The 22,259-nt window shown below is 35.9% G+C and overlaps 1 protein-coding gene across 1 annotated transcript in view; it reads left to right on the plus strand.

Annotated features, from left to right (window-relative positions):
• GUCY1A2 (guanylate cyclase 1 soluble subunit alpha 2) overlaps positions 1 to 22,259 on the plus strand; it is a 311,211-nt gene that overhangs the window by 272,805 nt on the left and 16,147 nt on the right. The window contains exon 7 of the mRNA XM_037047730.1: positions 11,335 to 11,489. Within this exon, the coding sequence (XP_036903625.1) occupies positions 11,335 to 11,489 (155 nt within the window). The remainder of the gene's footprint in view (positions 1 to 11,334; positions 11,490 to 22,259) is intronic.

Raw genomic sequence — 22,259 nt, forward strand, 5'->3', positions numbered from 1 at the left:
TCTTTATCTTTTCAGTAGAATTTTAGTCTACCATTATTTACCATGCTAAAATAGAGGAATGTACAAGAAACCGAGATAAAAGAGATGATGGGATGATAAACTGTGGATGGTGTGAAGAGAGGGGGTGGGCAGGAGGTAGGAAAGACTTTATTAAGAGGGAATATGAAGTTTATTGGAGGTTAATAGGTTGAGTAGGAATTTTTCAGGTAGTTAAGGCGGGGACGACAGTATACACAGAAGAAATAGCTTGTATGAAAGCTCAGAAGTGGGAAAATGTTCAGTGAATTTAGAAAACCACAAAACATAGTGTTTTAAGAACAAAAACCATATAGGCAAAAAAATTATATAAGCAGGAAGAGTGTTGGATGAGGTGGGACGCTGGTGAGGAGCCAGATCGTTAAGGATTATGAATTCCTGCCCAGGCTGGTGTGGCTCAGTTGGTTAGAGTATCATCCTGTAGACCAAAGGGTTGAAGGTTTGATTTCCACTCAGGGCTCATGTCCAGGTAGTGGTCCCCAGTTAGGGGGCATACCAGAAGGCCACCATACCAATCAGTGGTTCTCACATTGATTGTTTCTCTCCGTCTCTCTCTCTCTCTGTTTCCCCCTCCTCTCTCTCTAAAATCAGTCAAAAATGATCTCAGGTGAGGATAAAAAAAAGAATTATGAATTCCTTGCAGAGGAGTTTGGGTGTTCAGCTGGAAATTAGGAGCCACTGAGAGATTCTAATTGGGGAAATAAGTCTATTCAGATGAATGCCTTAGAATGAAGTACTATTTCGCAGCTATGTGCTGGAAAATTGAAGAGGAACAATGCTAGAGACAGGTAGACAAATTATATTACTGTGACAGTCCAGGAAAGAGAATGAGAGCCTCTGCTAAGGTATGGACAGTAGGAATGGAGAAGATAAGCCATTTAGGAAGGGCTTTAGGAGGTGGAATCATCAGGACACTTCCTACACGATTTCAGTGTACAAAATCTAGTATCTGAAGACAAGCTGTTTTTGTCTGAGATTTTTTTCTCCATATGTATTATGTTTTTTTTCTTCTTGCTGAATTCTCTTTAAATGACTGGGACAATTCAAAAATTTGACCTTAGTGCTCTGTTTAGTAGATTGAAAATTCTTCAGAAGCTTAAGAAATTAAGAATGTCTGTGGTTTCCTTCCAAGATCAAGAGACTAAGGGCATCTGAGACGCACATGTCATCCAATCCATGTTCTCATCTTGTGGATGTGGAAAAATGCCAGTGGCTGGATTCTGCTTGCCAGATTCACTGAGCCTGGCTCAGAGGACTCTCAGAAGGGAGACTCTCAAGATGGGCTGCATGTTTTAGGATATCTCTTGAATTTAGCCTCCTGTTTCAGGATGGGCCCCTGACTCTTTGATCACAATGATGTAGATGTCTTTCTCACCTGCTTGCTTCTTTCTCCAGAACTTTGGCAGGCTCTCCTAAGGGACTAACCCTTGTCCAAAAAGGTTTGCTTTGCTCTTAAGGTCTCCTATTTTCATTGCCTTAAACTTAATAATTTGACTTCTCATGTATCTCTTACTTCCTGGTTTTGTCCCTCCATTTTAGTCTGATGTTCTAGACTTACCTGTTTGCTCTAAGAGTTCAAACCCTTGACCTGGCTTCAGATCCTTGGTTTTACTTTGATTATCAATTTTCTATTTATTTATTTATTTTTACTAAGTTTACTGGGTTGACATTGGTCAACAAGATCATATAGGTTACAAGTATATACCACTACGATACAAACTCTGTACACGGCACTATGTGCCCGCCAACCAAAGTCAGATCATCTTCCATCACCACATACAAGGTCTGTCCAGAAAAAGTCCAGCCATTGTTAACATAACAAGAACAGTTTGTGTGTCTCCCTGGCAGCCAACGAGAGTGGAGTGGAATGTGCATGCATGAACAAAGATGATTTCAACTGTACTAGTTAGTGGGGGTTGTAGACACTGCTGAGCAAGCTGTGTACTATGTGGTCCTTGCATTCAAAATGAGTGAGAAAGTAGAGCAATGAATCTGCATCAAATTTTGTTTTAAGCTTGGGCATTCCTCCACATAAACTATTCAGATCATTCAGAAAGCCACAGCTATGGACAACTGGTGATTGGCAGCTTCATAACAACAATGTGCCTGCTCATGCTTTACATCTTCTGCAGAGTTTTTTTTTTTTTGTGAAACATCAAATCACCCAGGCGACTCAGTCACCCTACAGCCCAGATTTGGTGCCCTGTAACTTCTGGCTTTTCCCAAAATTAAAATCGCCTTTGAAAGGGAAGAGATTTCAGACCATTGATGAGATTCAGGAAAATATGATGGGGCAGCTGATGGTAATTGAGAGAACTGTGTGAGGTCCCAAGGTGGGTACTTTGCAGGGCACTGAAGGATCATTGTCCTATGTACAGTGTTTCTATTATCTTGTATCTTCATCAATAAATGTTTCTGTTTTTCATATTACATGAGTGGATACCCTCTAGACAGGTCTCAGGAACTATGGAATATTACTCAGCCATAAGAGAAAATGATCTAGTTTTGACCCAGTGACTCTACTTCTGGGAACGTATCTGAAAGAACCAAAAACACTAATTCAAGAGAACATAAGTATCTGTATGTTCACTGCAGCATTATTTACAATTTTCAAGATATAGAAACAAGTAAGGTGTCCATCAGTAAATGAATGGATGAAACAACTATGGGGCATTCACAAAATGTAATACTACTCAGCCATAAAAAAGAGGAAAATTTTATGCTTTACGATAGTATGGAGAACATTATGCTAAGTGAAATAAGTCAGAGAAAGATGAATACTGTATGATTTCACTCATATGTGTAATCTAATGATCAGATTGAACTAACAAGCAAACTAGACAGATTCATACAGAGCAAGGTGACAGCTAAGTGTTGGCAGAGGAGGTTAGGAGGTGGAGAGATTGGGCAGAAAGGAAAAATGACTCATGGACAAGGACAACAGTGTGGTCGTTACAGGGCAGGGGTATCAGAGGACTAAATGGTAACAGAAAAAATACAATAAAAATGTAAAAAGCTGAAATACTGATATTTGTGACACATGGATGGACCTTGAGACTATTATGCTAAGCAAAATAAGTCAGTCAGTAAAAACTAGAAACCATATAATTTCACTCACATGTTGGGTGTAAAACAGAAATTCATGGATTCAGACAACAGTATGGTGATTACCAGAGGGAGAAAAGGGAGTAGGAGAATAGTAGTAAAGGGTCAAGGGGACCAAATACTAGATCTGTCCAGAATATATCCATCCCTGTAATATAAAAAATAGAGACATTTATTGAAGAAGATATGAGAAACATTATACAAAGGATAATGACACCTCAGTCCCCATCAAAGTAGGCACCTTGGAACCTCACATAATTCTCCAAGTGTCTCCACTGTGCAAAACACTCTTCAAAATCCTTTGTGTTATATTCCCAACCCTGCCCCCTATGATTCTCTCCCCTCTGGACCCTGTCAGCCTGTTCCATATTTGAGTATCATTGGTCTTATTTTGCTTGCTTGTTTGTTTTGTTGTTTAGATTCCTGTTAACAGTGATATCATATGGTATTTGTCTTTCCCCACCTGGCTTATTTCGCTCAGCATAATGCTTTCCAGTTCCATCCATGATGTTGCAAAGGGTAGGAGTTCCTTCTTTCTTTCTGCTGCATAGAATTCCATTGTGTAAATGTACCATAGCTTTTTGATCCAGTCATTTACCGGTGGGCATCTAGGTTGCTTCCAGCTCTTGGCTATCATAAATTGTGCTGCTATGAACATCAGGGTGCATAGGTTCTTTTGGATTGGTGTTTCAGGGTTCTTAAGATATACTCCTAATAGTGGAATTGCTGGGTCAAAAGGCACGTTCCTTTTTGGTTTTCTTAGAAAATTCCATACTGTTTTCCATAGTGGTTGTACCAGTCTGCAATCCCACCGACAGTGAACTAGGGTCCCCTTTTCCCCACAACCTCTCCAGCACTTGTTGTTTGTTTCTTTGTTTATGATAGCCATTCTGACTGGTGTAAAGTGGTATCTTATTGTGGTTTTAATTTGCATCTCTCTGATAGCTAGTGATATTGAGCATCTTTTCATGTGTCTCTGGATCCTCTGTATGTCCTTGGAGAAATGTCTGTTCGAGTCCTTTGCCCATTTTTTAATTGGGTTGCTCATCTTCTTTGAGTGGAGTCAAGTGAGTTCTTTGTATATTTTGGAGATTAAACCTTTATAAGACAGAAAACTGTACTTGAATAAGAATTAAATTAAAAAAATAAAATAAAATAAAAGAAGTTCAAGATAAAAAAACCCCCAAAACAAAACCCTTTGTGATACGTGAATGAGTGTGTTGTTGTGATGAAGCTGCCAATCACCAGTTGTCTATAGCTGCAGATGTTTTCTTATATTGCATCTCTGAACTGATGAAGAACATTGAGGTAGCACTCCTTATTAATTGTTTGGCCTGAAGGGGTGTACTTGTGGTGGACAACACTTTCCCAATTAAAAAAAACAACACAGTCAACGTGGTCTTGATCTTGCAGTGACTTTGCTGCACCTTTGCCTCACCTTCTTTGGGCATGGAGAACCAGGTGACTCCCATTGGGATGACTGGGCCTTTGATCTGGAAATGACGGCCCTTCATTTCCAGATCAAAGGCCCAGTCATCCCAATGACTGTAGACTGTAGACTGTAGCTGTAGACTGCTACAGCTACTGACTGTAGCTGTAGACTCATAGATGCTATCGATGTTTTTCCAGAGTTTAGCACCAAGCAGAGGAGACAGATAATCACAAAAGAATTATAGTGTAGTGTTAGAAGAAAGGAAATTCAGTAAATACAATTAATATCAGAGATACCTAATTTTCTGATAAAAGACTTCCTGTAGGAAGCGACTTCTAAGCTGCATTCTAAAAGGCGAGAAGCCATCAAGACAGATACAAACTGAGGAAAGCAGAGGGAACAGCTTATGCGCAAGCATGGAGCAAAGATGATGGCCGTGGTGTGTCTGTGAAAATGAAGCGAATCACTCCCAGAGAAGTGGTAGAAGGCAGTCTAAGCAGGTATACAGAAAAAAGATTGCAAAAGCCCAGGAGAGTAGAACATATTTGGTGTGTTTAGGGATCTGCAGGTATCTTGGTACCATAATAAAGAATATCAAAATAATAGTATATATTTTAATAGTTTTAAAAGTCATATGTTAGTAAGCACAAATTAATCATCAGAAATTCATTTTAAATAAATAGATTGGTTTGGTTAAAACTACAGACTTCTTATGCTGAAATTCATGTGTCAGTGGGAATGGGGTCAAAACAAAATAAATCAGTACATACGCATGTTGTAGTCATTCCATGTGCTACGAGATTCCTTAATATTGACACACATACACACACAACTGGTCTTTGATAACTACTTTGTGTAAGTTCTTCATTTATCAAGTGCTCCTTTGGAAGAAGAAAGTTTCTTACTTTTTAATCTTTTTTTGCTTGGATGGGATCAATGACATGGAAATTGCAAATAAATACTATAAAACTTTCACTTTCAACCTTTAAGTTTTTCTCAAAGCTCTGGTTAAAAGCAGTGCCTTAGTTATACCAGATGACTCATTTGTCCCTGGACTCACTGATTCGTGAGAACCTATCATTCTCTTATTTTGTATACCAGAAGACACCATGGAAATAAAAATGTCACTGACAAAATGAACTGAAGCAGAAAGAACAATTTTAAGTTTGAGGAGTGATATTAGCCCCTGTGGCAAAGCATTTTATTTTTTTACTTTTTATTTTTTGCAACATTAACTAGTTTCAGCTAAATTTTAGCCAGAGTTGGGAGGATCTTAAGTTACAGTTTTTGAGGTCTGCGATTCTGTTACTTTATCAATCATTTGACTAATGTGACAAGCAGAAGTAGGATTGGGTAGAGAAAATCAGTTCAAGGTTTCTTGTTCACAAGGTGTTTTAGATTCTTAGTTTGCAAATACTGATGTGGGTTATAAACATAATGAGTAGCCATTGACATGAATGGTAAAAATATGGTGCTGCAAGTATTTAGAGGAAGGAAAGAGTGATATTTGTGCCCAGCATAGAATCTCCTTTTACTCTTCTGATCAGTTTGTATATTCATGTGTTTAATAAATTTTTAAGAATGTATACTAAATACAGTACATATTGGTAGATAATGAAGACGCAGAAATTATGTAAAACTGAAAGGGATATTAAAGTAATGGTTCTCCAATATTGGAGAGTCCGTGGACTCCTCTGTAAAGCTGATAAACACTGTGGATACAATGCACAGACCCAAGTTTAGGGATCTGTGGATGCCTTCAAGCCTTCCATTGGACTTCTTGGGATTTATAGGTCCTGCTTACTGATTTCTTACTTCCTAGTTTTGTTGGTTTCTAAAATTTGCCACCAAGCCCAAGGTTTATTTAAACCTTATTATGGCAGTTAACTTTGTGTTCACAATTTAGCCTCCAAGTAATTTTTGGACCAGATCGTCCATACATATCTTGTGCTGAGAGATCTGTTGCTGATATTGAGAAGTGAACCCACTCAGTAAATGAGCATGAGCGCCATCTAATGCCCAAATGGAGTAAGTGTTGGTAACCACAGTAATATACAAAGATTTAGGGTATGTATCAAAGGATTTAGGACTATTGCCATTTGGTTGATTGATTGGTCATGTCTTTCTAATATTTGTGACCTATTTTTTTTACATTATCACAGTCAATTCTATTCCACACCACAACCCCTTGAGTTAGTTTTTACCTGAATTTAAAACTAAGAAACATTTTTAGAGATAAACACTTGTAAATATGTCTTTTTATTGGTGGAAAAGCATATGATTTACAGTTTCAAATAATGTTTAAATTTTATAACAGTTTTATATTTTCAGAATAACTGTGAAAATAGTATGGTGTACTCCAAATACCCCACATCCAGTTTTCCCTAAACAATAGTATGGTACTATTTTTATAATTAATGGACCTTTATAGATACATTGTTATTATTAACTAAAGTTTATATTTTCTTCAGATTTTTTCAATTTTTTCCTAATGTCCTCTTTTTTTTTGATTCAAGATCCAATCTAGTGCAACACATTACATTTAGTAATTATGTCTCTTTAGTAATTATGTCTCTTGTGTATGACAGTTGGATTTACATTTGCTTTTGTGTGTATTTGAATTAATTTCATTGTAGCTTTGTTATTTTTCAAAATCCTTAAATTTTTGTTCTCAGAAAACACTTCCACTTGTTTACTTCCTTTAAGTAAGACTGTATACCTATTTAAGCAGATTTTATGGGAATTTGTATGAACATAAATTATCATTATGAATTTTTCATTTCTAAAAATGAAAAAAGGGATTAGGAAAGAGAACTGCCAAGATGTTATGATAGAAATACTAATTCAGAAGAAGTCGTAAGAATTATGTTCCCCTTTGGACTCTAATCCTCTCTGGCTGTGCTCCTTGGCAGGCCATTGACTGTTTGTGGTTCATTTTCCATATCTGTGGAATAAGGTGTGTGAACCAGAAATTCCCCAGCCCTCATACTATGAGAAGATAATTAAAACAGACCAGTATTTTCCCAGTAAAAGTTAATAATCATAGTGTTTCATACTGGATATGAATGAATGCTCGTTATGTACCAGCTTAAGCTGATACACATTATTATCTCCATATTATAGATGTTGAGTTTTAGAGAAGTAATTTGCTCAGCACCATATAGCAAATAAGGTCAGACTCTGAAGCCTATGACAACTTCCAAAGAGACAACATTCTTTCCAGCACCCGTAAATGGCCATATTGTTGCTCACAATCATGAGCCATCCCCTAATGACCAACGCTCCAAGATGAGGAGCTTTCTCTTTGTAGTCCCTTTGTCTGTAGGCATGAGGGGCCATGTAAAATGCTGTAGAGGAGCCTGGGTTGTTTGTTACCCACCCCACACCAGATGTGTGGAAGTCTCAAGGAAACCTCTGTTTCCAGCCAACTGAAACGCATTGGCGGGGGTGCAGTTCTATACTATTTGTTAATATTTTAATTGAACATATATTTTTGTTGCTTTGAAAAGCATCCAAAAGCATAGTTAATGCTAGCAGACAGTTTTAAAGAGATTAAAGCCCAGCTTGTAAATCAGTGAGAAATACGTGAAAATATATTTTGAAATTTCAGCTAATATGCCATATACCTTATAAAAGTATTGATTTTAAAATAAATTACTGCTTTTAATAATAATAACAATGTCTTCAAGAGATAAACAGGGATATTGTGTCTCCTGAAGCAAGATAGAATATTGTGTTTCATTCTCAAATCTGAAAGGTAGTATGTATATGTTTATGCATGTGGAGGAATTTATACAGTGCTGGCTGGCTAAAACTGCTGGGAAAAAGTAGAGCTATGTAAATAAACTGGCTCTTGCAGTGTTGGTAATTTGTAAATATATCTGTGGAACTTAATGTTCTACTTGTAGTTGGTTCCCGAACTTTGGGTGCACATTAGAGACCCTAGAGGAGGTTAAAAGTCCCACTGCCCAAGTCTCATTCCAGATGCATTAAATTAGACTCTCTGTGAGTGAGACCCCAAATTACAATTTAAAAGTCCCCAAGGCAAATTCATGCTATCTAACACCCAACTAAAAATTACAAGGCATGCCGAAAAGCTGAAAAAATATGACCTATAATGATGAGAAAATCTAATCAATCAATCAAACTGATACATAACTAAAACAGATATTAGAATTAGCAGACAAGAGTATTTAATAAATTATGTAAACTGTATTTTATATGTTAAAAAGTTAATTTGGCACCTGAAAGATGAAAAGAAATCCCAAATTGAACTTCTAGAGAAGAAAATCACAATGTCTGAGATAAAAAATGTACCAGCTATGATTAACAAAAGATTATACATTACAAGAGAAAAGATTAGTAAATTTGAAGACATTACAGCAGAAATTATCTGAAATAAACAGAGAGAGAAAATATATTTTAAATGAACAGATCATCAGTGAACTGTGGAAATACTTCAAGCATCCTAATAAACATGTAATTAGTGTCTCCAAGAGGGAGGGGTGGGTAGAAAATATATTTGAAGAAAAATTGTCTGAATTTTTCCAAATATGATGAAAACCATATGATCTACAGATCTAAAAAACATGAACAAACTCCAAACATGAGAAACATGAAGGGAACAGCATCAAAAGAAATCATAATTGAATTTTCAAAACTAGAGAAAAATAGAAAATTTAAAGCAGTCAGAAGAAAAAGATGTAAAGATGCTCCTTGACTCATAACGGGATTATGTCCCAATAAATGCTCTGTAAGTTAAACGTATTGTGAGTTGAAAATCCATTTAATACACCTAACCTACCAGACATCATCCTTAGCCTGGCCTATTTTAATCAGGCTTAGAACACAATACAGTATCAACCTACAGTTCTATAACCAGTGAAAATATCTTTCAGATACCAAGGCAAAATAAAAAATTTTTTCAAACATAGAGCTGAAAGAATTCATCACTGGTAGACCTACAGTTCAAAAAAATTAAAGTATTTTAGGTAGAAGGAAAATGATACCAGATGTAAATATGGGTGTAAACAAAAGACTGAAGGTCGCCTTAGGTGGTGACTTCAGTGCCATACCCTGGACTTCTGCTATCTGTCTCACCACGTCCGGAGCTGGAACGTGAGGATGTTCCTGACCCAGCTTCACATTTTCTTAAAAGAAAAAAAATACGTGTGGCAAGAAGAGGAACACAATGATAAGGGCTTGGTCTCTGACTGGCCACGGGGAGCAGAACTAGCTGCCTAATAATCTGTACCATTCACTTGGGAACTAAGAGGCTAATAAAAGTCTATAGTTTCAGGTGTCTGTATTTTAGGGTTGAACTGATAATGCACATTGACGTTTACCTTAATTAAAACAATTAATTTTAAAGCGGTAAAGTTGTACCTTCTACATTAAGAACTTTAATGTACTTTGAGTTTCTTTTTCCACATGAAGACACAGATGATCCAGAATACCCTAATGAAAATGCCATTTTTTTCTCACTAATCTGAAATGCCAACCTTGTCATTTATCAATCGCCTATATATGCATGAAAATCTTTCTGGGCTATTTGTTTAGTTAGTTTATGTCTCTATGCATCAATAGCATGATATCTATGTACAATTAGATATATTTATACAAAGACTTGATATTTCATAGGACAAATATTTCAACCTTTTCTTCTTTCTCAAATTCACTGTGGCTCTTCCTAGCATATTCAATTTTTAAATGAATTTTAGAATGAGTTTTTAAGGAGTAGATGAAGAGGTTTTTAGGACATCAGCTGGATCACATTGGTTTCAACCTGTCTTATTATTGGTGGATACATGCGGAAGGCTCCAGTTGGATGACAGCAGTTAGTCAAAGCTGTCACCCTCACAGCTGTCGCAGTGATAGCACACAGGAGCAAAGCGCTCAGGCTGCCCGCCTAGCGGGCATCCAGGGGTACCGTCTCCTCCCCTTCTCCCAGAGTCACCCACATTCTCCTAGGAAAAAGGACAGCATCTTCCAGTTGGTCAGCATTAGCTTCGGTTATTTTGGTATAGTTCATGTGGATACAGCTTCATTACTGTAATCTCATTTAAGTGTATAGTAACTGCATTGAGAGCCCCTTCAAGGTATGGACCAGACAGACATTTATCAGATTCGCAGAGAGTAAAATATACAGCACTTATTTACTCTTCAGGTTTTCAATCGACTCTTCTTGACAGAGTCAAGGGTTGAATTCTTTGTAACTTCATTTCAATTCTGTGTTGGGGAATTTAGGCAATTTATTCAGCACTCATCACTTACTACTGAGTGCCTACTTTGCTCTTGGTACAGAGCTAAGTGTTGAATATTCAGCAGTAAGGAAATAGATATGGATCCTTCTCTCATGGGAAAAATCGAATGCCAAAATAAAATAAACAGAAATATAAATATTTAATTGAGAATTGTATTTAATGACATGAAGGAAAATGGGGTTTTATGTAAAAATAAACAACTAGAAGAAGAATACATTTTCCGTGTTTAGAGCCTATCATGTATGAAACAAATGAAACCTGACTACCTTGTAACGTAACTAGTTTTACGTAGCAAATTAAATGTAGTTTTTTCTACAGTAAATGTATTTATTCATTTATTCCGCAACGTCCATGTTCATCCAGGTAGTAGGCTGACAAAAATGACCAAGGTCTTTGAGGAGTTCATAGTTGAGTGGTTTTCATAATTAGCAGTACTTCCCATTAAAATAATTGCACACCCATGGAAAACATACATTTTTTTCCCTTTTTTAATTTTAGATGAGGATAGGCATTCACTCAGGCTCTGTGCTGGCTGGAGTTGTTGGAGTAAGAATGCCCCGATATTGCCTGTTTGGAAATAATGTTACTCTGGCAAGCAAATTCGAATCGGGAAGTCACCCTCGTCGAATCAATGTCAGCCCAACCACTTACCAGTAAGTATTCTCTGGTCTCCTCTGTTTGTCTTTGGCACTGCCTTGAGCTAATACCCTGTCATTTGTAAGCCCCTGTTCTTTTTCTTTATTCTGTTGTTATCTAAAATAATGTGTGTAGGTCTTCCCAGTCTGAAAAGCAGCAATTGTGACACGTAAGTTTTATTTGCATCCTGAGAGAGTTCACGGAAAACATGACTTGAATGAGAGGTAAATACAAGTTGGTCATTTCCTGCAGCCTCTGTACTTCTAAGGTATACCTGATTAAAATGTAGGGGAGCAAATTTAAGGATCCACATTGCACTAGAAATCTTAATATTTTCAAAATGTTCCTCAATGTTTATGAAAATCAAAAGAATAAGATAGAGAAGGTCATTGGTCTTCTATTTTTCTTTTGAATAATGAGTATAAATAAGGACTCTCTTAAATGAAATATATACTGGGTACAGAGTAAAAATTTAACCCTATTTATTATAAAGGTCTTATCTGGCAACTCCACAGATTTTTGACAGCAGAATTCATTCTTATTTTGGGCCTGGTAGATGATATCTCACCCAGTTCTACGTGAGCAGTGACCACATCTGCTTGGCTTGTCATTATATACCCAGAACCTACAAAAATGTTTAGACATCACATACCTTCTATAAATATTTACTGAATTAATCAGTAAATGCATTAATAAGATGGACTTCTCCAGAAAACAAAACAGTATGACTGTCTCGCCACTGTTAGACTTTGGCTTTTTGCTAGGTATTGTGTGCAAGCTCTTTAATTAGTGCATCATTTAGATGACTTAGAAATTATTGTAACACCATAACGTAAAAAGAGAGATCATTGATATTTTTTGTTAACATGGCTACAAAAACACCCTCAAGCAGAAAATCTGAATATAAAGGTAACAAAATTTGATTATAAAAATAAACAATAAGCTGATACTTTGAAGTGTTTGATAGCACAGCTATATAGAAGGGAAGTTAAAATCTTTCAGATGATGTTTTCCATATCATCTGGATTTCCAGAATCCTGAGGAGCAGAGGAGAAAGGAGACTGAAGTTACAAATATAAAATAGGAGAAAGGGGCTTAAGAACTACCTGTCATTTTAGAGTATTTTTTATAGGATTTGCTTTTTTAAAATTTCTTCCAATTTCCTTACATAATTCTGGCTGTATTATAGATGGTCAGACAATAATTTCCATATTAAGTTGAATTTTAGAAGCCTCTCTAAGTTGGTGATCTGACACTGTGCTGGACCATGAATTGAGGAAAAGTTTCTGAAGAGCACCTCATCTGTATCCTCTTACCACAGTTATGATTTTTCCTGTCACGGTACTCATACTTATGGTTCATATCTGTGCAACACAATGTATATTTACATCTGCTATGGAAACTCGATTTTTAAAAATAATGTGTAAAGAATAAGTAACTGTGTTAGGAGTTCATGCCCTGAGCTTTGCCATCACAGCTGTAGCTGGCTTTGTTTACAGGAGGCCATCAAAGGAAACCCCACAGCCACACCAGGGTCTGTGCGTTTGGTGCTGTCTCTGAGTTTTCATAATCTTTTTCACATCAGTTGAGTTTGTGATTATCTTTCCTCAATAGGCCTGAAGGATTGAATCATTTCAAGCACTGCAAGTGTTGGAATATTTTGTTCTGTTTTGTCTGCTCTCCCCTCTCCCCCCAAACAGAACAAAAATGGAGCCAAAGATAGACACACTGAGCTACTGTGTACAGACAGTTTCTCTGATTGACACCAAATTGTCTAATTCCTACTAATGTTTTATAAACATATTTGTACATTTAGTCTATTCTCAAATAACCTTTTCTTTTCTCTTTCCCTGTGTTCCTCCTTTTCTTTTTTGACAAATACTTGTTGAGTATCTACTGTATTCCAAGCACTGTGATAGGCACTAATGTTACAACTGTGAACCTCACCAATATGAAATATGGTCTCTGGCCTCCTGCAGGAGACCACAGTCTAAATGCTAGATGTATGCAAGTAAACAATGAATCAAATAGACTAGTTTTGAGATCAAGAAACCCTCCTTTGAGTATTAAAGCAGGAGAAGGAAGGGATTAAAATGAGAATGAAGAGCTAAACCGAAGTCAGACCAGCCAATGGTAGTTAGTCAAGTTAGGGGGTTTCAACCTACCTCTAGGAGCAACCAAAGACATTGAAGAGTTTTAAGCAGAGGAGCGACTTGACCAGATTTGTACTTTAAAAAGATCACTAAGGTTGTAGAAAGAACAGATTAGGAGGGGGAAGGAGTAGCAAACTAGTAATTGGAAGCAGGTGATCTTATAGTTTTTTATACAGTTTTTGTAGAAGCAGTTTCTGATACAAGCACAGCTGATTTCTGAGACCCTAGAGTCCCAATCATTTGCTTTTAACTTGTCCTTCTGTGCTAGAAAAGACTGGTTGGACCAGCGACTCTTAACCATTCTACCTGGGATGCCATGAAAAACGCTTTGACTCCTGGTTAAGTTGCTAGCAAATTAAATATAGGTATATGATTTCAGTGTATCTGGGTTTTCAGATTCTGAGTCTTTTTGTGCTTAAGTACTTTCTATTTGTGTCATCCACCCCAGTCTATACAGTTCAGCTGTATAATTGTTACATTCCTCACTGCACAGGTGATTTATGAACCCACAGGTATAGAGTGTACATTAGGACATTCACGGTGAAAGCCAGGATTGACATCTGAAGGAAATGCTCTAATAGGAGACAAAATTGCACTTTCTTAGAGCAAATCAGAATTTGTGAAATAAAACTAAGTTTTAAGCTCATGAGAGCTTGAAATTTTTATTTTTCCCCTGAATTAAACTCTGTAGAATGTCCAATATTGTCTGGTCATCTTAAAAACTTCAGAGATTCATATCGACTTTATTAGTAGTAAGACTATATGATTATCATACATTTTGAAAGAGTGAATTATTCAGATATTATGATAAATTAAAATAATTTCATGAATAATTTATTCCAAATACATCTTGCCTAATATATTTAAGTAGCTGATATTTTAAAAACACATTATAAATATTTTAAGTGCTAAAAATTAAAGGAAAGAATATCCTTAAGAATCTCAACACTCGTTTAATACTTCATCACATTTACTTTTGGTTATTAATTAATAAAATAAATTAAACATTTTCTTCAGAACTTTTCTCCCTTTCATTGTGACAGATACCCTAATGAATTGGTGTGTTTCAAAGTCTGGTGTCTTATTTTTTATTTTTTAAAGATTTTATTTATATATTTTTAGAGAGAGGGGGAAGGAGGGAGAAAGAGAAGGAGAGAAACATCAATGTGTGGTTGCCTGTCACACACACGCAACTTGGGACCTGGCCTGCAACCCAAGCATGTGCCCTGACAGGGAATCCAACCAGCAACCCTTTGGTTCGTAGGCCTAACATTCAATCCACTGAGCTACACCACCTAGGGCCAAAGTCTGGTGTTTTATACATTAACTTTCTCATGTACATACATTAAAAATAGAATTTTATTTTATACATTTTAATTCATGTAAGTGATATGTTACTGTGTGAACCTTTCTCAAACTTTTAAAAATTTCATAGTTTAAGATCTATCCATGCTGAAACACATACCTGTAGATCAACATTTTAATTACTATAAAACATTTCTGTGTATGACTACACCATATTTTAATTTTACTTATCTATACTTCTATTGAGGAACACATAGGGGTTTTGTAATTTTTAATTATTACAAAGTATGTTCCCATGAACATGATTTACTTTCTACTATATAAGTTAGCTACTTTACATCTCATATGATCTTAATAACTGTTTCCTGTAGATCATTAGAACTGAAATAGTCCGATATTATTTATCTCAAAATTCACTTGGACACAAGGAATAAAGATTTTAAGATGAGGGCCATGACTTTCATATGATGGTCCTCACTTTCCCAGATTCAGGGTGAGTCATCCTGTTGCATGCAGTAATGCAAAAGAACCATTTCCTCTTCACCTAGAGCACTTGATTGCTAGTTTAATTGCTGGACAAAAAGAAATCTTTAATGAGTTCTGATTTTTTCATGTTTGATGTTTTCATTTCTTTCCAATGAATGTAATAGTTAACCACTTTTCTTCCCACTCATCCAAATGTAAAAATAATACACACATTACAAACAATTATCTTTTAAGCTACTGATCTGTAAAATTGAAATAATTGCTTTTACTATGGACAGTTTCACCAAATTTGGAAATAGCATGAATCATCAAATGATTTTCCTGAGCAAATTATTAATTATAATTTCTTGCCACATACAAAGTAAAAATGTAGAAAGACTCTCTAATTACTTTGATATAAAGTTTTCCTTATACTTTAAACATTTTTGCTTTTTTATTTTACAGTTAATCTATCTCTGGACTTTTCAGAATGCCTATTTTTTATTCGCTGTGAAAGACCCCTTCTTCTGTTAAAGCTAAGTTGCCAACCAAGCACTTCTATATAAACAACACACTATATCAGAGGATGTACAACTGAGCAGGGTAGGGTGGCTAAGTACAGAAGCTCTAGAATCAGAGTTCTTTGGTTGGAATCCAGCTTTTAAAACTTATAGTCTGTGAAATTTCATGACTTCATTTCCTTGAGCCCAGTTTTCTCATCTTTAAAATTGGTACCTATTCAGAAGTTTGTTAGGATTGTATGTGACTTGTATAAAGCTCCTAATACTTGAAACACATAGAAATTCATTTATTGCTTCATCTTGTTTTTCCTACGAAGGAGGAGACTATCTTCTCCTGTACTTGAGTCTCATATCTAATAAGTGCAGCCACGGTGAATGGTGTGTAATTGTTACTACACACCTCATCTGACAATCCCAAAGATGCAGGTTTGGTAATTGGGCAAAGTTTTTATTAGCTAAGGCAAGTTTTTATTAGCTAAGGCATCTTACTGATAACTAAATTATAATTGTGTGATTAAAAACTGTTTTCTTGGCAAATCCCCAGATTTAAGCAAGGGTGCATAATTACATATATATTGAGTAGATTACTGTAAACTTTGTGGTTTAAATGACAAAAAATTTATTCTTTTACAGTTTTGTAGGGTAGAAGTCTGATATGGGTCTCACTGGACTAAAACTGAGATGTCATCAGGCTTATACTTTTTCATCTGACTTCTTGCCTTTTATGGTTTTCAGAGGCCACCACAGCCTAGGTTCACGGCTTCCTTCCTTCCGTTACAGCACCAATAGCCCTGCGTCTCTCTGACGCTGCTTCCATTGCCACATCTCTTTTTCTGACTCTTCTTCCTTCCTATCTACTCCTGGGCACTCTGTGATTGCATTGGGTCCATTGGACAATCCAAGATAATTTCCCTCTTTTAAAGTCAGCTGATTGGCATTCTTACTCCATCTTTGCTAACAAGTTCCAGGGATTCTAAAGTAGACATTTTGGGGGGGCATAGGATAATATTCTGCCTACAACAGTGGAAGATCTGAGGACTAAAATCTCCCTGGAACTATAGTAGCAATGCTTCTCCTACTTCGCACTTAGCCACTCTCCTATCCTGCTCCACTGTACATCCTGGATATGATGCACTGTTTATACAGCAGTGGTCAAAAGGCAATTTGGTTTAAATAGAAGATGGGCCTTTCACTGAGAATGAAAAATAGGCATTCTCAAGAGTCCAGAAATAGATCAACTATAAAATGAAAAAAGTAAAGCAAGCCTGTGAGTTAAGCATACCTTTCAATGTATATATTATGTAAAAAAAATCTGGGAAAAAACAACTTTAGCAAGGTGAGTGCTTTGCCTTCTAGAGGATTGTTACTGGAAATAAAGATCTAAGTTCCTGAAAAGGGAAACCCGCTGCAGGACTGTCCTAGTCATTTTGTGCTTCTGTTACATAGTACTATAGACTGGGTAGCTTTCAGACAACAGAAGTACATTTCTAGCGGTTGTGGAGGCTGGAAATTGGGGATCACAGTGCCAGCATGACTGGGTTCTAGTGTGAACTCTCTTGGGGTTTGCAGATGGTCAACTTTTCTCTGTATCCTCATGAAAGGGAAAGAGAGGAAGAAAGCTCTCAAATGACTTCCATAAGGGCACTAATTCTATCCATGAGGGCCCACCCTCATGACTGCATCTAATTGTAACTTGTACCCCAAGGTCCCACCTTTAATACCATACCATATTGAGAGGTAGGGTTTCAACAAATTAATTTTGAGAGGACATAAACTTTAAGTCCATAACAATGACTGAATTAAATTTCTGTTTAAGAGGCGGCAGGATCCTTGGCTTAAGGAGGAGATTTACTATTAAACAAGGAGTATTTCTAAAGGTGACTGCAATCCTCTCACTTTGCAGTCTGCCCTCAGGTGGAGCTGCCCATGTATAACCTATTAAAAAGCTGGGCATGCGAGCAGTTGTAAATTTAACTTACACCATGGTCTCTAGACCCTTGGGCACCAAGCTTAAAACTCCACCAACAACAGTGTGTGTTCTAGTGTTTTGTACATGGGTTTCTATCCCAGGAGTCAGGAGAACCGAATCTCATCTTGTTTCAGACACTAACTTGCTGTGTTGCTCAGCGTGGTCTCTTCATATCTACCACGAAGAAGACTGAGATGATCTTTAAGATACCTTTTATCTCTAAAATGTCATGATAGTAATAGCGAATGTTTATTGAGTTATTGTCTCTGAGCAATTTATCCACATTACCTGATTTAATCTTCATAGCAAGCCTGTGAGTTAAGGATCGTTATTATCTTCACTTTTCAGAGAAGAAACTGAGATTTTGGAAAGTCAGATAGGCCGCCTGTAACACACAGAATTCAAACTCATAGCTGCCTCACTCTAAAGCCTGAGTTCTTATTCATAGCCAGTTCGCTTTGTGGACCTGTAACTACTGGTAAGCAACGATAATTCTGACTATAATTTTCCTTGATGTGAGGGTTTCTCTGTAAGAGATTGGTGAAAAGACCAGGAAGGAGCAAGCTGGGATTGGAGCAAGGGAGATTCTGTTTCCATTTCCGGGATATTTGGTCCTTTTCAAAATCCACAGAGACATTTGGTCCACGCCACATCATCTACCTAACCCCATGTACAGTTGCCGGCGAGGCTACTGAAGCAAGAAGGGTTATCATTGGCAAACCAGGCACAACACAATTACTGGCTAATAAAACATGATAGCATTTTTATGTATTAATCCTGTAAACTAAAAGTGTCACTATGTCATAGATTGTTAATAATCTATAGATGTTATAGATTATTTGAACCCAAGGACGTTTTCTAAGTATGGACATTTTTGACAGGACCAAATTTCCACTAATCTCCTTGTCTGTCTCTGTACATATAAGAATGGCCAGGTTGCACTTCAGCTATATTGGAGTTCTTTCCTACTCAGGGAAAGAAAGAAGAGGTATGGTCTTCCTAAAACATTTACTTGGTGTCCTCATATTTCTAACCATATCAGTTATGGATAGAAAATGGATCTAAACATGAGTGAATGTGACAAAGCTATGGCAAATAGAGGCTTCCAAGTTAAAGAAAAAACTGTCTTGTTTCTATGAGACAGTTTTGTTTCACAGACTACCGTCTTGTTTCTTCTGTCGAGTGTATATAATTAATGTAAGTCACTGGGAACACAGGCTTACCATTCAGAATTTTACTTTGTAGGCAATTTGGAGGAAAGCATGTTTGTAGCATAGTGAGATATGCATGGGGTAATAGAAGAAACAAGAAGTCACTTAGGTATGTTCTTCTTTGCACATAAAAGTTAGTTATTAACACTAGTTAAAAACCCCAGATAGAAAATTTGTTTCTGTTCCTTTGTCAATATAATTTTATACATGACTGAGATTCTATATTGTAAATAGTTACTCTCCTTCCTGTAGGTACTTAATGTGGGAAAAGACATTCAACAAACAGGAAATTTCTAACTAGTAGTTTACCTCTAGCCTCATGTTTTTTTAAAAATCAAAATGCTCATATGCACTAGTGCTTTGATATTTAAAGGAAATAAAAAACATTTGGGCAGATGAAAAAACTGTTCAGTGGTGTTTTAAATGACTTTATTGGTTATCTTATGCATTATAGAAGCACCAAAATAGTAAATGCTGTATTTTACAAAAGAAAAATAATAATAAAGGCAAATGACTTATAATTTTCCCAAAAGGAGAACTTGAGCTGTGTCTCAAGAATTATATTTCTGTTTTCCAATTACAGACAACAACATTAATATCACACTTTTAAATATGCCAATGTAAATCGTGTCTAGCAAAATTGAATAAAATATTTTACTAATTTAGAAAATTTTATTCTGCTCTTTCTTCCTCTGTCTCCCTGCTGTATCAAATAGCATTTTTTTTCCACAGAAAATATAATTCTAAATATTGGAAATCATAAGCCTTCCTAATTTTAAAACATAAATCTGGCCTAGTTTTTTAATCTTTAGAATATTCCACCTCAGTCATCCCATGCAATCATATTTTTATTATGTTATTATTTTTATCATCCCATGCAATCATATTATGTTATTATTATCATCCCATACAATCATATTTTTATTATTATTTAATCATATTTTTATTATTTCATTTCATAGATATGAAATGAAACAGTACATCTAACAATTTTGACATTGTTTTCTTTATGGTTTGGTTGTTTGGCATAGGTTTGGCCAATATGATTAGGCTAAGGTTGAATGTAGGATCAGCCTTACACATTGCCAGTTCTATATTAGGACACATTCCTTATGTATGAGGGTGTGTTTTTTTTCCCACTACAGTAATGCTAAAAAGTTAACTACCTAGTTTAGGTTTCAGAATTTGAAAGCACAGATCTGACTCATGTCAATAGTTCTTATATGAGAACATTATTAATTTCATACACAAAAAGGAATTTTTATGACATATAAATAATAGCTATTTTATTGGCCATACATGTGTTTATAAACAATGCCACATTCAAGTAAATTCTCCACATTATCTAAATTACTGTGAAGTGAAAATTAGTTATTAAAATAATTGAGCATAACCTAAAGCAAAAGGGAAAACCAACCCATATTTTCCTTTTTCTTTCTTCCCTCCTTAAAAAATACACCATTTTCAGTAACTTAAAGGTCAATGTTTACTTTGTAATTAACAAACAGTAAAGAACACTTTCTGATTTTTTTTAGGTGTTTACATTTCAGCTAAAAGGTTAAATAGAAAAGTAACTTTTAGACGTTTCTTGGCTATGAACCAATTCAAGTAAAATCTGATTTAGAAATTCAAGATAGAACACAGATAAGAGTGTGGCTGAGCTGTTGGGGTAGGTGTAGTGTTTGAGTAAGTCTTAGAGTTAGTGTGCTTATGAGTTTGCTGAGATATTTGTGGGTGTGTACTCTCACATGTGTGCTCTTGAGGAAAGAAGTTTTTTTTCTGGTGCTCTTACTCGATTTCCAAAGTGGCCATAATTCGGAACACATTAAGAACTGCTACTGGGTAATTAAACAAATAACCAATACAAGATGCTGGGAGACTGTAGCTCATATTACTTCTGCCACTAGTTAGTTTAGGACTCTAGGTAAATTACATGAATAGTCCCCTCCTGTTTCCTTCTGAGCAGTAAAAAACAATTTGGTCTAGATTATATACAAATTTTACACTAAATCCTGGAAGAGAAAAAAGGCATCAACGGAAAAGCCATGAAATTTGAATAAAACCTATAATTTAGTTGATAATAGTATGCTTTTATTAATTTCTTAGTTTTGAATGTACCAGAGTTATATAGAATGTTACTATTAGGGAAAAGCAAGTTAAGAACTTAGGGGAACTGAGCTGAACTTAAGGCTTCTGTAAATCTGAAATTATTTTAAAATAAAATGTTTATTTAAAAGATGACTGTTTTAGCATCTAGTGAAACAATCTGTTTTCAGCTTAGATAACAGTGGATCTTATATGCTATTGGAGACCCATTAAATGTTTTTAAGTCTGGAGACGACAGGGTGAAAGGAAAACACTGAGAGGCAATGCCCCCGGGGAACAGAATAAGGAAAACTAGAAGACATATGATCATTAAGAGGAGACAGTGTCACTGCAGCCCTGAGGTATGGTCATAACCTGGAGCTACAGCCGTGGAAGTAGAAGAAAACATATGAACTAGGAGCACCTTTAAGAAAATAGTTGCAGACCTGACTGGGCAAAGACACACAGCCGTTCTAAGTGCTGTGTGCTCACTCGTGAGCCTGGAAACTGGAAAGCCATTTTCACCGTTACTCATTTTTAAAAGTCACAGTCCCTATGAACTTACTTTTTTCTTTTAAAATACTTACTTTTCAGTTAATCTGTAAGCAGACTTCTAAATAATTTTCTCTTTTTCTCATTTATGCATATTTTTAAAAGGAATTGGCAAAAGTTAATATTATAATTGATATAAATTATATCATTTATATAATTATATATAGTGACAGTATATCATATATTATATTAGATTGCTTCATATTGTATTTTTATATTAACCAATGGGTATTACTGTAGTTTCCATCACAACAAAGTAGCCTACCTTCCGGAAAGAAAAAGATCATGAGTTGTATTATGATGAAACATTTTAATATCTAATTATTTTATTATAGACTATGTTTGGAGAAGTCCCTTAACTAGAGAATTGAAAGTGGTCTCAACTAAGATTTAATATGTTTTTATCTAAAAAATTTAAATTACAGTTGAAATTTAATATTATATTAGTTTCAGGTGCGCAGCGTAGTGGTTAGACAGTTATTTAACTTACTGAGTGACTCCACCTGATAGGGACTGGATCCTTTGT

This window comes from Sturnira hondurensis, unplaced genomic scaffold, assembly GCF_014824575.4.
Source record: "Sturnira hondurensis isolate 20B ecotype Veracruz unplaced genomic scaffold, ASM1482457v3 Scaffold0006213, whole genome shotgun sequence".
NCBI classification, from domain to species: Eukaryota; Metazoa; Chordata; class Mammalia; order Chiroptera; family Phyllostomidae; genus Sturnira; species Sturnira hondurensis.